Source organism: Leopardus geoffroyi, chromosome C2 (genome assembly GCF_018350155.1).
Source record: "Leopardus geoffroyi isolate Oge1 chromosome C2, O.geoffroyi_Oge1_pat1.0, whole genome shotgun sequence".
NCBI lineage: Eukaryota > Metazoa > Chordata > Mammalia > Carnivora > Felidae > Leopardus > Leopardus geoffroyi.
The window spans coordinates 77432532-77447781 of record NC_059333.1 but is presented as its reverse complement, the minus strand read 5'-3'; the positions used below and the strand labels follow the sequence as shown (position 1 = coordinate 77447781).

Genomic DNA, 15250 nt, shown 5'->3' with positions numbered 1-15250 from the left:
GCTGAGATTCCTGGGTGCATACACAGCTTAACAATGGATGCAGCCATGGGCTGCACCACGCAGATGCCACTTCCAAGTTTCACCATGACAAACCCCCTGTGGGCCAGGGATGGAAGAAGAATGGCTCTGTGGCTACTGTAAGGTGGCAAATCTCAGGAGACCAAATGAAAGAGGGGTGTTTTTTGGCTTTTTGCCTGACTATAACAAGGGCTTCTGACTTTTCACTGCATACTTATTAGAGGGCTTCTCCTGCTCTCAGTTTCAGAGCAATTGGGGACCCTGAGGAAACATTACCTTTAGAAAGCTCTTGGTTATTGATATGAAATCCTGGGTCTTATCCCAGAGGGAACAGCCACTGAGTATTAGGAAATCACCTTGAAACACCCTTTTTATGCCTTATTATTTCAGATTAGAAGCTTGTAAGAAAGATGAGAAAAAAAAAAAAAAAACACCTGCTGTGTCTCCGGAAATGTATTATTTAACCCCTAATTTCCAAAGTGAGCGGCTTGAATGATCCCTGTGTGTTAGAAGGAGTAGGATCAGCATTGTAAATATGCTTTTTCAATTATTTTTCTGTCCCTGAGAATTATACTTAAAAGGATTACCAGGAAAGGGAGAAAGGCCATTACTCAAACAAGTATAAAATCTATTTCCCATACAAAGGGAGAAAAGAGCAACTGCATGAGCATTGTTTATGAAGTGTTACATTAAGCCTTTATATTAGCAGGAACAATTGGAACAGATATTTATTTCTTTTCATTTATCCAACTTTTTTTTTTTCATTTAAGAAGCATATTCATACTTTTTACCATGAGTAGGCTACCTTTTCTATCCTACTCTTTTTTTTTTTTTTGAGAGAGAGAGAGATAGCACAAGTGGGGGGGGGGTGGGTAGAGGGTCACATGGAGAGAGAACCTTAAGCCCAACATGGGACTCTATCTCACTAACCTGAGGTCATGACCTGAGCCAAAATCAAGAGTTGGAACTCAATAGACTGAGCCACTCAGGAGCCCCTCCATCCTACTCTTTTTATCTAAATTTCTGCAGTCCTTTTTCAATTTGTTCCCTTCTCTCTTTTGAAATGATAGTGGATGGATTAGGTCTTTTGTGAACAATCTCTTTTAGCAGTAATAGGATTAAGAGACCTGGACCCAGGTAATGAATGTAAGCAAAAATGTCACAGCCTCTCCATGCTTTCCAGGCCTCTAGCTCTGAGATATACAATACTTTGTACTGCAAGCCCATCAACTGGTCCCAAACATCTTCATTGTGTGATATAGTAGAAAGAGTAAAGTCAGTGCCAGGGTTTATTTTGGCATCTACTCCTTGTATGAGTAGATCTCATCTACTCATCTACTTATTGTAATGTGATCTATCCAAAAACTTAGACTCAGTTTTCTCATTTGTAAAATGGGAATCAAGATACCTACCTCTTTCTGATAAGATGTTTCCAGTAATCTGTCCTGATGACATTCAAAGCTCATTTAAAGTGAGTGAGGTTTATGATACACCACATTAATAAGAGAAAGGATAAGAACCATGTGATCCTTTCAATAGTTGCAGACAAAGAATATGGCAAAATTCAGCATCCTTTCTTGATAAAAACCCTTAAGAAAGCAGAGGTAGAAGGAACATACCTCAACATCATTAAAGTCATATATGAAAAGCCCACATCTAGTATCATCCTCAGTGAGGAAAAACTGAGTGGTTTCCCCCTAAGGTCAGGAACGTGACAGGGGTGTCCACTTTCACCACTGTTGTTCAACATAGTACTGGAAGTCCTAGCCTCAGCAATCAGACAACAAAAAGAAATAAAATGCATACAAATTGGCAAAGAAGTCAAACTTTCACTCTTCACAGATGACATGATACTTGACATAGAAAACCCAAAAGACTCCACAAAAAATTGGTAGAACTGATATATGAATTCAGCAAAGTCTCAGGATATAAAACCAATGTACAGAAATTGGTTGCATTTCTATACGCCAGTAATGAAGCAACACAAAGAGAAATCAAAGAAGCGATCCCATTTACAATTGCACCAAAAACCTTAAGATACCTAGAAATAAACCTAACCAAGGAGGGGAAAGTTCTGTATCTAAAAACTATAGAAGGGTTATGAAAGAAATTGAAGAAGACACAAAGAAATGGAAAAAAATATTCCATGCTCATGGGTTGGAATAATAAATATTGTTAAAATGTTGATACTACCCAAAGCAATCTACACATTCAAGGCAATCCCTATTAAAATAACACCAGCATTCTTCACTGAGCTAGAACAAACTAAAATTTGTATGGAACCAGAAAAGACCCAAAATAGCCAAAGCAATCCTGAAAAAGAAAACAAAGCTGGAGACATCACAATTCCAGACTTCAAGCTATATTACAAAGCTGTAATCATCAAGGCAGAATGGTACTGGCACAAAAACAGATACATAGATCAATGGAACAGCATAGAGAACCCAGAAACGGACCCACAAATGTATGGCCAACTAATCTTCAACAACGCAGGAAAGAGAATCCAACAGAAAAAAAGACAGTCTTTTCAGCAAACGGTGCTGGAAAAACTAGACGGTGACACATATAAGAATGAACCATACACAAAAACAATTTCAAAATGGATGAAAGACCTAAATGTGAGACAGGAAACCATAAAAATCCTATTAGAGAAAACAGGCAGCAACTTCCTCAGCCACAGCAACTTCTTACTAGACATGTGTCCAGAGGCAAGGGAAATAAAAGCAAAAATGAACTATTGGGACCTCACACACATAAAAAAACAAAAACAAAAACAAAAACAAAAACAAAAACAAAAACAAAAACAAAACAAAACTTCTGCACAGCAAAGGAAACAATCAACAAAACTAAAAGGTAACTGATGGAATGGGAGAAGATATTTGCAAATGACATATCAGATAAAGGGTTAGTATCCAAAATCTATAAAGAACTTATCAAACTCAACACCCAAAAAACAAGTAATCCAGTGAAGAAATGGGTAGAAGACATGAATAGTTACTTTTCCAAAGAAGACATCCAGATGGCTAACAGGGACATGAAAAGATGCTCAACATCACTCATCATCAGGGAAATACAAATCAAAACCACAAGTAGATACCACCTTACACCTGTCAGAATGGCTAACATTAACAACTCAGAAAACGACAGATGTTGGCAAGGATGCAGAGAAAGGGGAACACTTTTGCACTGTTGGTAGGAATGTAAACTGATGCAGCCACTCTAGAAAACAGTATGGAGGTTCCTCAAAAAACTAAAAATAGAGCTACCCTACAACCAGAAGTTATACTACTTCTACTAGTAAAGTAAATACTAGGTATTTATCCAAAGGATACAAAATTGATGATTTGAAGGGGCATATGCACCCCAGTGTTTATAGCAGCACTATCAACAATAGCCAAGGAATAGAAAGAACTCAAATGTCTATCGACCAATGAATACATAAAGAAGATGTTGTATGTGTATATACATATATATACACACATATATATATTCCATTGTGTGTGTGTGTGTGTGTGTGTGTGTGTATATATATATATATATATATATATATATATAAAATGGAATATTACTTGGCAATCAAAAAGAATGAAATCTTGCCATTTGTAACAATGTTGATGGAACTAGAGTATTATGCTAAGTGAAATAAGTCAGTCAAAGAAAGACAAATGTCATGATTTCACTCTTATGTGGAATTTAAGAAACACAGCAGATGAACATAGGGGAAGGGAAGGAAAAATGAGATAAAAACAGAGAGGGAGGGAAACCATAAGAGACTCTTACAGACAAGAAACTGAGGGTTTCTGGAGGGAGGTGGGTGGGAGATGGGCTAAATGGGTGATGGGCATTAAGGAGGGCACTTGTTACGATGAGCACTGCATGTTACATGTAAGTAATCAATCACTGGGTTCTACTTCTGAAGCTAAGACTACACTGTATGTTAACCAACTTGAATTTAAATTAATACATTAAAAACAAAAGTGAGTTTTAGGTATAGTTTTCTCCAATGAAAAATAAATCAAATATCCCTGTAAGTAAACTAAATAAAATCCAGGTTATCCATGACTGGTAATAGGAGAATCTCCCTGTAGCAATGGGTTCTTGCCCTGCTATGCAAGTCTCAAACCGTTTTCTCTTGATATTAATCTTCCCCTTAGGGATATGGGCCCTATCTAGTTCACTTAGGGAAAATCTGGCCATGGTTTTCAAATGTAGACTCTGTAACTAGAACATCGAACTGAAACTTTATTTATTTTGGGGAATTACAATGTGAAGGACAAGGAGAATGTCACAAAACTAGAGAACAAATTATGGGATATAGCTTGCTGCTTTTTAAGTTTACATTGCCTATCCCATCCTGGTTTCGGTCATGCTTTTGTGTGGCAAGGTACTGTCTCAATACGCTTATAGAATCCATTCCTAGTCATCGGTCCTCTTTTAGATTCCAAACCACATTCCTGACAATATTCCTTGGGCACCTAGATCCAGCTATAGCTGAAACACAAACTTTTCAATTATGAGAGCTAATTATTCGCTTGTTTGAATAAGCATATTTATGTTTCTCTCATTTATAGGCAAGTTACTTGAAGCACATATTTCAATCTTTTATCTTCTATAGAGCTGGACACAGGCTATTATGTATTGAATAAGTACCTTAATTATTAATCTTAACACTTTTTGAAAATTAATATACATATCCTTTCTATGCCATAATATTTATTGCAGAAATGAGACCTGAAAACTTTTTCTTAGTCTATTGCTCAATTCATTGAAGCACATTTTTAAAATAAGGGACAAAAGTAGGATTAAGCTTTTGCCATTTATTTATTTATTAGACATGAATTCATTACAAAATTGACTCACATATAATTAGAAATATTTTCAATCACAAACAAATCAAAGTCATTTAAAATATTAATTGTTAAATTATATTTTACATTTATAGACTATCCAACATAAGAATTATAACTGGATGTCTGATGATGTTCATGTAACAAAAAAATATAGATAAAAATATAACAAATATGTTAAGAAATATACTTACACTGTGCATGTGTAGGTTGTAAACCAATTTTATTTGGTTTTGTGAAAAATAAAGAAAAAATGATGCATCTAATATTTTCCCACACGAATCTTTTGGTTAACTGAAACAAATGTAAAATTGTGTATTCTGACTCTATAGACAAGACGTAAACTTACAAAAAATCATCACCAGATGTCTAAATTCTATACTTTTTCCTTTGAACCTGTGATGTAGGCTGGTTATTGAATTCATCTGTCACATTGAAAAATATTTGTTTTTTTGAAATAGAGAAAATACAGCAACTTTTTTACATTGATTCACAGGTTTTTTTTTTCCATTTTTTCAAGATTATAGTTTATCATCACTGCAGTCTTTTAAATTAATCTCATTCATTATATGTCACCTGCATAACTGAAGCTTTCCAAATGCCCTTATTTTCCAGATATTAGTGAGATTTAGGTAGGATTTATTTTCAGATGATCAGAGAACATAGGAAATGTCATCAAAATTTTAAAATTGATGCTGGATGCTAGCTAGTATTTATGGGAGGTTATGTTGCTGTGCCTACAAAGCACTTGACTCAAGGCCACTTAACATCTGAAAGCCTCATTAATGTATCCTGGATAAGGAAAAGAACGGTTAAACCCTAAATGCTGAAGATTGGTCTGGCCATATACACCATATAAAAGAGGTACAAATCAATAAATAGGATTATGGTTAAAACCTAGGAGAAGAAAATCCATTACTAGAAAATATTCTACACAATATAAAGATATTTATCACAATCACAAAAGTATTTAATTTTTATTTCTCACTTTACATTAATAAAATTTTAACTGTGGTTTACTGAAGTACTATGGTAAAACTTTAAAAGTTAGAACATATACTCAGGTGAGAGAAATTTCCAGTTTCTCAAACATCAACAAAATATTTTTTTATACATAATGCAATTAAATATCAAATGTAGGTATGGTCACAAGATGTGGTAACTTTCTTTCATCCATGGAATAAGCCAGAGAAAGTTACCATAATTTATCACACGAGTGCTGTAATATCTTTAAACCAGGCAAGGACCAAGTTTCATTTTAAACTGTTACATTTTATGAGGCTCTGTTTTACTGTTCAAACGCATCCTTTTAAGCCTGGGTGTTTACTCATGGTACATGACCATGATACGGCACACAAAAGTGCAAAATGAATACTTGTTGACTGATCAATTTTGTTTTACAGCTTGATCACTTAGACTTTTAAAATAGTTATGTTGCTTTCTTGATTACTAGTGTATCAAACTATAATCAATTTTAATTCTTTAATTTTAATTATTAAATTTGTTATTTTAAAAAGATAAATTTTACCCACCAGGGGCACCGATACTGCAATGTAAGGCACTTCTTTGTTTTTGTTTTGTTTTATTTTGTTTTGTGTTTAGAAAATAGAATGTGTTCTATCTCTTCCTAAGTCATGAAAATACTCTGGAGAATAACATCAGTTAGTATCTTAGATTCTCCTTCATGGATTATAAAGAATACAATGTGGTAACAAAACTTAATAAAATAGATTACTTGCTCACAACCACAAAAACACACCAAAAACCAAACAACAAAAGTCATGTCTCAGTTACAAAGAATTCCAAAGGGCACACTCATGTTCTCATGCACTGAGAGGTGGAAAACAGAAAAACAGGAAAGAGGTTCGAGGTGGTGAATTTTATCACTAACTGTAGTTTTCTCCAAAAAACATAGGTATGCATCTCTGATTGTAAATTATTCTGGGAAGGATAGAGAGCTTGAGGAGAACTAGCATTAGCACTAAGAATTTATTTTTTTATTCAGAAAGAGAGAAATCTTTGACATCAAAATTTACATTAAATTTATGCACACTTATTTAAAAAAATAATGTTTCTATTTGTTAGAGCAAGTTACTCTCACAGAGACTGAATTAACCTGCAAAATGGGCTCATACCAGAAAAGGAATACTGTGATCAGAGCAATGGTTTCTTGTATGAACTACAAATGGTTCACATTTTAAAAAATTGTATGTAAGGCTCACCCAATATATGTATAGTGTCTACCAAAATTGAACGGAATAGTGAGTTAGGATGGCCGTGTTGGTGTAAAACTGATGGACCCAGCCTCGATTTCGAGAATGTTAGTGATTATCTCATCCAGCTTCTGTATTATGCAGCCAGGAAAACTGAATCATCACACTTGGGAAGTAAGTTTCTCAAGGTCACAGGAGAAAAGTGGCTGTAAGTCTCATGAGGGTGGCCACAAGGTCTAACTTGCTCACATTTTATCACCACGCATAGCACAGTGCCTGGTACATGGTAGGTATTCTACAATCATTTTGCATGGACCAATGAGTGAAAAAATGATGAATGAAAATACTTCCAGGAATAGAAGTTTGACAGCATCTAGGCAATTAGGATGGTTGGTTAAAGAGGCAATGCCAGGTGCCTCTAGAAGCTGATGTACCGTGGCACATTTTGAAGTAATTTTAATTCTCTTAAATCTTTTAATTTATCAGTGGTATTTCCTATTCAGTAGAGTTATAGCTCTTTGAAGAGCCTCTTTATCAACTCTAGCACAGGACACTCAACTTACTGAACTGTACTACATATAACACTGCTCACATCTACATTATGTCTTCGGGAATGATGATGGGCGAAGACACTTCTTTCTACCCTACCCCAGCTAACTGAACACTCAGTAACAGGCACTTGGAGTAATGATAGCATTCACTCTAGAGGCAGTTTTCAGAAATAAAGAGAGCAGGAGAGGGACGAAAGTGAGAGGGTGGAGGCTATGAACATTTAAACTGCTTGATGAAGGGAGAAAAGCTGTTAGACTTGTTATAATTGAAAGAACATATGCAGGCCTCGAAGAAGTATTCAGGCAATTGGAAAATACCTTTTCAAGTACAGGGCAAAGGGAGGAAGTCAACAGCAGGTGTTGCTATGTAAACAAGTCAAATTTAGGTGAAAAAAGAGTAGGCATGTTTCATCATGGATTCTTGGAAGCTGTTCTTTGCAGATTTAAGTGGATAATTGAGATTGACATTTTAAAGTGGCAGGAGACAGTCTGGGCAATAGCTTCCGTATTCCAAATAGTCAGGTTCAAGTGCAAGAGAGGTCTTCGTAAACAGAGTTGATGGCAGTCTTTTGTGTTAGAGCAGGGGTCACTAAGACTGCTTAGGGACCCAAGTGAACTTCCAGCCTCCCTCCTCATCTCGACAAACAAAGGCTTGTCCCTGGTGGAAGGAATGAGTTTTCACATTACAGTGAGGGCTCAGGGATGTGGAAAAGGCCATCTCTGTCTTATTGGGAGACACATCAGAAGTATAGTAAGGAGGAGTTTGCAGCCCTCCTGGCACATTTGAAAGTTGAGAAAGTAAGTGAAAATCTTCCCCGTGCCTGGCAGTGCTATGTGAGGGGGTTGTTTGGTCACCTCCATAGTCAATTGGCAGATCCTCCCTGGGAATATTTTCATAATTGACTGCATCATCCGGAAACTGGGGAAATGTGCTGGCAATTCTTCTGGGATGAGAGGAGAGGGCACTGTAGTTAGCTGATAAAGTGTCATCAATGGTATTGAGGTCTTTTAATCCAAGTGTTTGAAGAACCCAGGGATCCACAGGGGGCCCAGGTTGTTCTTCACAGTTAGCAAATTCACCGGAGAGGTTTCTCTTGGCATTTTTGTGATGGGGGATCTCAGGAGGAAAATATCTTTGCTCTTTGGGTTTCCTCTTTCCCTTTCTGAATTTTCCACATGCTTTGGAAAACTCATCTGATGACAGTAATTTCTAGGAAAGTAGCATTTGAAAATATACAGTCAGATAGTCAACCAAGATCATTTTCTTTACTGTTGTCTAATTAAAACTCCTTCAAATATTAACTAGTCACTTTAACTCCTTAGAAAACGTGATTAAAATTCTATTCTCTTTGTCTCTGTCTTTGTCTCTGTCTCTGTCTCTCTCTCTCTGTCTCTGTCTCTCTGTCTCTCTCTCTCTCTCTCTCTCTCTCTCTCTCTCTCTCTCACACACACACACACACACAAGTGATTGAATTAACTTCGGTTTCCAACTTAAAATCTATAATGACAAGTTACTACCTGGAAACTACAATTCATGTTTTTTACTAATCATTTAAAAGTTGAAAGAAAAAATAATGTCTTTAAATTTTCAATTCAGGAAAGTAATTATTATAATAATGACAATAATAGCAACTATCCCATGTATTGAACACTGGCTACATGCATAATGTCATTTTATATGGGTACTGTTAAAATCTTCCTTAGCGAGGAAACTGAGGCACAGGCATATTAGTGACTTGCTAAGGATCATGCGGCCTAGATTAAATCGAAGCCATGCGATTCTAGACAGAGCAACTGATTGAAAACAGTAACTAACACTGCTTCTTCTTGTTCCATTAACTTTCATAACACTTTTGTGTGATATGTATTATTCTACATCTTGGACAATTGGGAAACAGAGAGAAAAAAACCTGCCTAATCTATATCATTTACTAATTTAATAAATGTCCTTTGTTTTACAAAATGGTGGCTGGACTAAGGAGCCCAAGCTAATAACTGTGAGATGTGCTCCCTGTTTTAACAAAGCTAACTGGATTGTAAAGGAGTCAGATATGGTATCTTTTCTTCTCTGAACTTTTATGTTCAGTAAAAATGGCAAGAAGCATAATCAATTTAAATTAAATAATATCAAATAACGTAGCTTGTCTAGAAGCAAGGAAAAGATTGATGACAGAAGCAATAATTGTAACAAAATGACAAAAAGATAACAGAAATATAAAACCCAGAGAGAGGAAGAAGAACAGGAAGAGACTATGGACAAGCTATAAGTCCTTGAGTTAGAAATAGTCTAACTCATTTAAGAGTATAAGAAAAACGATTCATTAAAAGATAACATAATTGGTGATCTATAACTGCCACTCAAGATATCTGGGCTCCAGCCATATTCATAACAGTTTAGAGCTGAAGAGATTTTCAACGATCTTTTAGGCCATGTATATGTAGATGAACATAACTGAGGCTAAGTGAGAGAGCGATTTACTGAAAGTCAATCTGATGATAAGAAGAACTGAGTGTCTTTCGGATCTGATTCCCACTGCAGTGTTCCATCCATTTAGCTCTCTGTCTTTTGATTAACCTCTGTTGTCTTAGCAATTCCCTTGACTGGCTTGATTCTTAAGCAACTTTTTCTGTAATACATGGCTAACATCTGCAGTCTAGATACTTCTAAGAAATGATACATAAAAATTCTTGTGAAAGTGCTATATTTCCTTTCAGAAAACTCCACCTAACCTAGAAATGCCTTTGAAGCCATGCTGTTCAGTACACCTTCTACAATTAATTAAGCAGTTTTACCCAAATTACCTCCATCCTCAAATCACTGCTGTGTTTTTATAAAAGGGATAGTTACATACCTTGGCCTTTTCCTCAAGACATTTAACCAAAGCAGAATTCAGGTATTGTCTAAGGTGATTATTCTCTTCGTGTAACCTAGCAAGTTCTTCTTCCTTCTGCACCAGAGTATCTTGGAGCTGCAAAAAAGCATACAATGGTGAAGGCTGCTCTACTATATTGACTTTGTAACCTTATAATAATGCCACTGATCCTTAACCTGCTTAAACTTGATCATTATTCTATTTGTTTTACAAACTCAACCTCCGGGAGCCCTTGTCCTCTAACGCCTAAATTCAATCTACACCCACCTACCACCTGATTGTTCAGTTTTGTGCTCTGAACTTCTTATTCATTGCAAAGTGTTTGAAGAGATTATATGACTTTTAAGATTGCAACCACAAGGGAATCGGGAAGGTATGTAGGAAAATGAGCTGTGTGCAACTGTTTAAATATAGAAAAAAGGATTTAGAAAGGTTTCGCTGGACTCCTTCCTTGCACATTAAGAAAAGAAGAAAAACAAGGGGGGCTGGCTTCCTTCATCCTCAGATTGGTCTGTTTGTTCTCAGGAACAACAACAAATAAAACGTGATAAATGAAGCAATCTTTGCAAAAACTTTGTAATCATCATCTCTCTCCAAGTGATGAGCTATGTGTGTGCTTTAAAAATACTATCACACTCAATATACCATTTGGTCTTTCAAGCAGCCATCTGAGGAAGGCAATATAAATATTTCAATTCCATAGGTATGGAAAAAGAGGATTCAAGAGGTCATAGGACTAAAATATATGCAGTCAGGTCCTGACTATAGGGCCCCCTAGAGGGTTTTGATTGTTGTTGTTGAATTTGTTGTTTTTGTTTTCTTCCCTGTGACATTGATCACCTATCTTCCTGTCCACCTCTGTGGACATTTACCCACTGTGGTTCTAAATTGCAAGTCAACATATGAATTTAACAAGGGAAAAGAAGCAAAGTAACATTAAGGGGTGATGTTAAGAACAAACTACATGCTAAGTGAAATGAGTCAGACTGAGAAAGACAAATACCATATTAATTCACTCATATGTAGAATCTAAAAAGCAAAATGAATAAGCAAATAGAAGGCAGAATCCTATAAATACAGAGCATAAATTGTATTCTCTGTCAGAGAGAAGGGGATGGGGGAGGGGCAACATGGGTGAAGAGTAGAGGCAGATAAAGGTTTCTAGTTATGTCATGCATTAATCATGGGGATAAATGGCACAACATAGGGAATACAGTTAATGATATTGTAGTAGTGTGACAGCAGTATATCTGTATGGTGACAGATGGTAGCCACCCTTGTGGTGAACACAGCATAATGTATAGAGAAGTCAAATCACTATGTTGTACACCTGAAACTAATGTAACATTGAGAGTCAACTATACTCAAATAAGTTCAAGAATAAAATAAAAGTAAAAAAAAAAGAATGGACTGCATTTGCATGGAACATGTCTGCCTGGTTATACATACCTGCTTGTTTCTGTAGAGCTGAGAGGAAAGCTGAGCCTCTTCCCACGAACATGAGTTAGGAACAGGGAAACTGGAGTCACTGGATGATTCTATGTGAAAATACCAAATGGATAACTGAGAAAACACACTTGGGGTTTTTGTGTAATGCAGAGCTCATGGAGGGATTTCAGACAGTTTAATGGATCCAATTACCTTTCTAAAAATAGCTATTGCCTCCTTATAGGAAACAAAACATTTAAAGCTTCCAGAAGGGATAAACATGCTATGAAAGACAAATATTTATAGACTATATGCCAAAATGGCTAAAGGGATGAATTTTGAAGAGCTACGAGGTTACATTTCTTCCTAATATATAAACTCCTGCTGGCTAAGCTTATAAAAACCATCCCATCTGCATTATGAATTCACTCAAATATTTATTGATCCTTCCCCTGCTAGGCATAACATTGCAATTCCACTATGTTTTCCAAGTTTTGATCTTATTTTCTAAGGTTTAGCGTTTGATAACATAGTGTTTGCCTCTAAAATCAACTCCTACTTTTGATGGTGTCATTTTTCCCCAACTATGAAAATCTTGGCCTGTTTGCTTATCCATTAAAGCTGATGGAGAGTACATATTCAGAATTATATGTGGTATCACTTTCTACTTGAAAATAATTTGGATCTTGCTTCTCTGAAGACCTTGATGGAAATCTCAAAGCTGTACCCTGAACTCATGTATTTCAAATGTCATCATTCGTATGTTTCTTATGCTTTTGTAAAGAAGTTTTTTTTTTCATATTTGATAGCAAACTATACCTACCAGTAAAAACTATGCTTATGCATGCTATAGGTTTACTTTTGTTTTATTTTCCTCATCTAGTACAGTTTTGACTCTTGCTCATCTCTACAGAAACTGAAATATTCCTGAAATATTTTCAACTAAAGTAAAATGATGAGTAAGGAGACAGGAATAAAATTGTATACAGTTTGGTTTTATATTCTTGGGCATTCTGTCTTCTCTGTTGCTTGTGGTAGAAAGACAACACTGAACAACTCCCTTCCTGAAATATAAGTGTGTTTCATTATTTTGGGGGTTTTTTGTTTTTTTCTGAAATTCAAAAAAAAAAAATAATATGACAGAAGCAGGCGTACATATATTTAATGGTGAAGTGTCTACAAGTTTTTCTAGAAACCAGATTGCTAATATAGAAATTCCTTTAATATTTACAAGAACTATTTATTCAGCCCCCAGTGAAAATTAGTACATGATTTTCCATCAATGTTATCTTTCCCTCCAAAATTGAAGTCTTCTTTGAGCAAAAAGGAATCATTCCCCCCCCCCCTGCACTTACAAGATACTATTCAACTCTAAGAGAACAGATAGAGAACAAACTGAAGGTTGATGGAGGGAGGTGGGTGGGGGATGGGCTAAATGGGTGATGGGCCTCCTGAATAGGAGGGCACTTGCTGGGAGCACTGGGTGTTATATGTAAGTGATGAATCACTAAATTCTACTCTTGAAAACAATATTACACTATATGTTAATTAAACAGAATTTAAGTAAAAATTTGAAAAAAAAAAAAACAAACAAGAAACAAAACCATGACCCAGTTAAAAAGAAAAACAAACCAAAAAATAAATAAATTTGGTCAAGAGCTTTGTAAAAAAAAAAAAAAAAAAAAAAGAAAGAAAGAAAAAGAATAGCTATTCATTTTAGAGAAAGAGGAAAGGGAACTGAGATAAATCATTTTGAAAGATAACTGTTGTTCTGATTTGGCTTTCCTTTCTAAATAAAATTTTAAAAATAAACATGGTATGGATGCAAAAAAAAAAGACAATGTTCATAGGACTTCCTTATGAAATAAAAGGGTATATTAGTATTTTTTCTCATCTCTCTCTTATACCCAGGGAAACTTTCCTGAATTCGAAAAGAAATGCTCCAACTGGTATCTTGACTACAAAAGCATCTCACTAATATTGTTTATAAATCTTTGACCCAAAACCAAATTCCCTGAGTGGGTTGGAAATCTCCCAAAACTATAAAGTGTGGGGAGAAATATATCTTGTCCAGTGGGCAAGGGGAAGAATCTCATTTTCAATATATGACAGTACAGAAAATCAGGTTATTTGGGGTGTAAAATGCAGGAGTCTTTGTGCTTTCCTCAACTTCCTATACCATTTCTTCTTCTACAGAGTTCTAGCCCATGATGCTTTGCAACTATGGGTGCTGGAAAAGGGCTTCAGACCTACCGGGAAAGCAGAAGAGCAGAACTTACCCTGCGCCTGTGGTGCTTGTTGGGGCTCTCTGTTGTCCAGGAGACCAGCAGCCCAGAAAGAGACCCAAGTCTCCGTGGAAACGTCAACACTAGATTCTGACGTTGTAGTGGAATACGGGCAATTATAGCTCTGGCCTCCTACAAAGTACTGGTCTTGGCAAGGCAGAACAGTGTTCTGTGAAATTCAGTATGAGGGATCAGGGTGGGGGTGGGGAGGGTCCCAGGAGATGGAATGATTGGGATTTGGAGGGGGATAAGGGTGGGAGAAAGAGGCACAAATTACATGCAATGAATCAAAAACAGTACAGGTGTTAAGAATAGATCCCAGATTAATTCAAGTGGTCAAAATATAATTACTAACAGGGAATCAGCTCCTTGGGTTTACCCAGTAGTTTCCTTAGGCTCTCTCAGCAAAGAACAGGCTAGTATTGGATGGACCAAATTTGTAAATATCCAAGAGTATTTTCTGTTGCCATGACTCAGTCATCTAACAGGCTATCCAGGATCTAAGTAAAAGGAATTCTACTTAATGATTGAAAGATATACGGACTATTTGGCTCTTTCTAGCAATACCTTAATTATATTTCTAATAACGTTAAAAGACAAAGAGCCCAGAATGCTAAGGCTGAAAAGGACTGAACATGACATATAAGGAAACCTCCTTATCTTTGCTTCTTAGTTTCTGAATTACACACCTGCTCCATCCCTTCCTTCTTCCTTTCCCTGGCTTTAAATGCTGCTGGATCCTATAGTGGTCTAAGCTGTTTGAGATGGTTGTATAGACATATAGATACATTCCAGAGAGAACCACATACATTTTGCTCCTAACTCCAAGCACCGGTACCTATAGTCACTCCAAGTAAACATATCATTAAAGCTGAAATACGTTAGTCAGCAGAGGCAGCAGGCTCTAGATCTCTCCAGCACTAGGTCTCAGTGCCCTTCCAAAGTTATCTTGCCACTACTAACTGCCTGGCATGTATTCTCCACTGTGTTCTGAGCCAGCGAACACCCTCCTGCCCCCAACTCCTCAAACTTCAA

At 36.3% G+C, this 15250-nt stretch overlaps 1 protein-coding gene across 1 annotated transcript; it reads right to left on the bottom strand.

The window, feature by feature from the left end:
• Positions 1-5005: 5005 nt before the first annotated feature.
• On the bottom strand, positions 5006-14913 carry GMNC (geminin coiled-coil domain containing). Its single transcript, XM_045500985.1, has 5 exons — positions 14905-14913; positions 14210-14384; positions 11952-12040; positions 10482-10598; positions 5006-8839 (listed from the first exon to the last, which is right to left on the bottom strand). Exons 1-5 carry the CDS (start codon positions 14911-14913, stop codon positions 8219-8221), a joined length of 1011 nt encoding a protein of 336 aa, XP_045356941.1. The 3' UTR covers positions 5006-8218.
• Positions 14914-15250: the final 337 nt, after the last annotated feature.

Coding starts and splice junctions, on each gene's coding strand:
- GMNC (XM_045500985.1), bottom strand. Junction 12,041..14,209: donor ACAAGCACCACAGGCGCAGG/GTAAGTTCTGCT, acceptor ATTTTCACATAG/AATCATCCAGTGACTCCAGT. Junction 10,599..11,951: donor AGCTCTACAGAAACAAGCAG/GTATGTATAACC, acceptor GCTTTTTTGCAG/CTCCAAGATACTCTGGTGCA.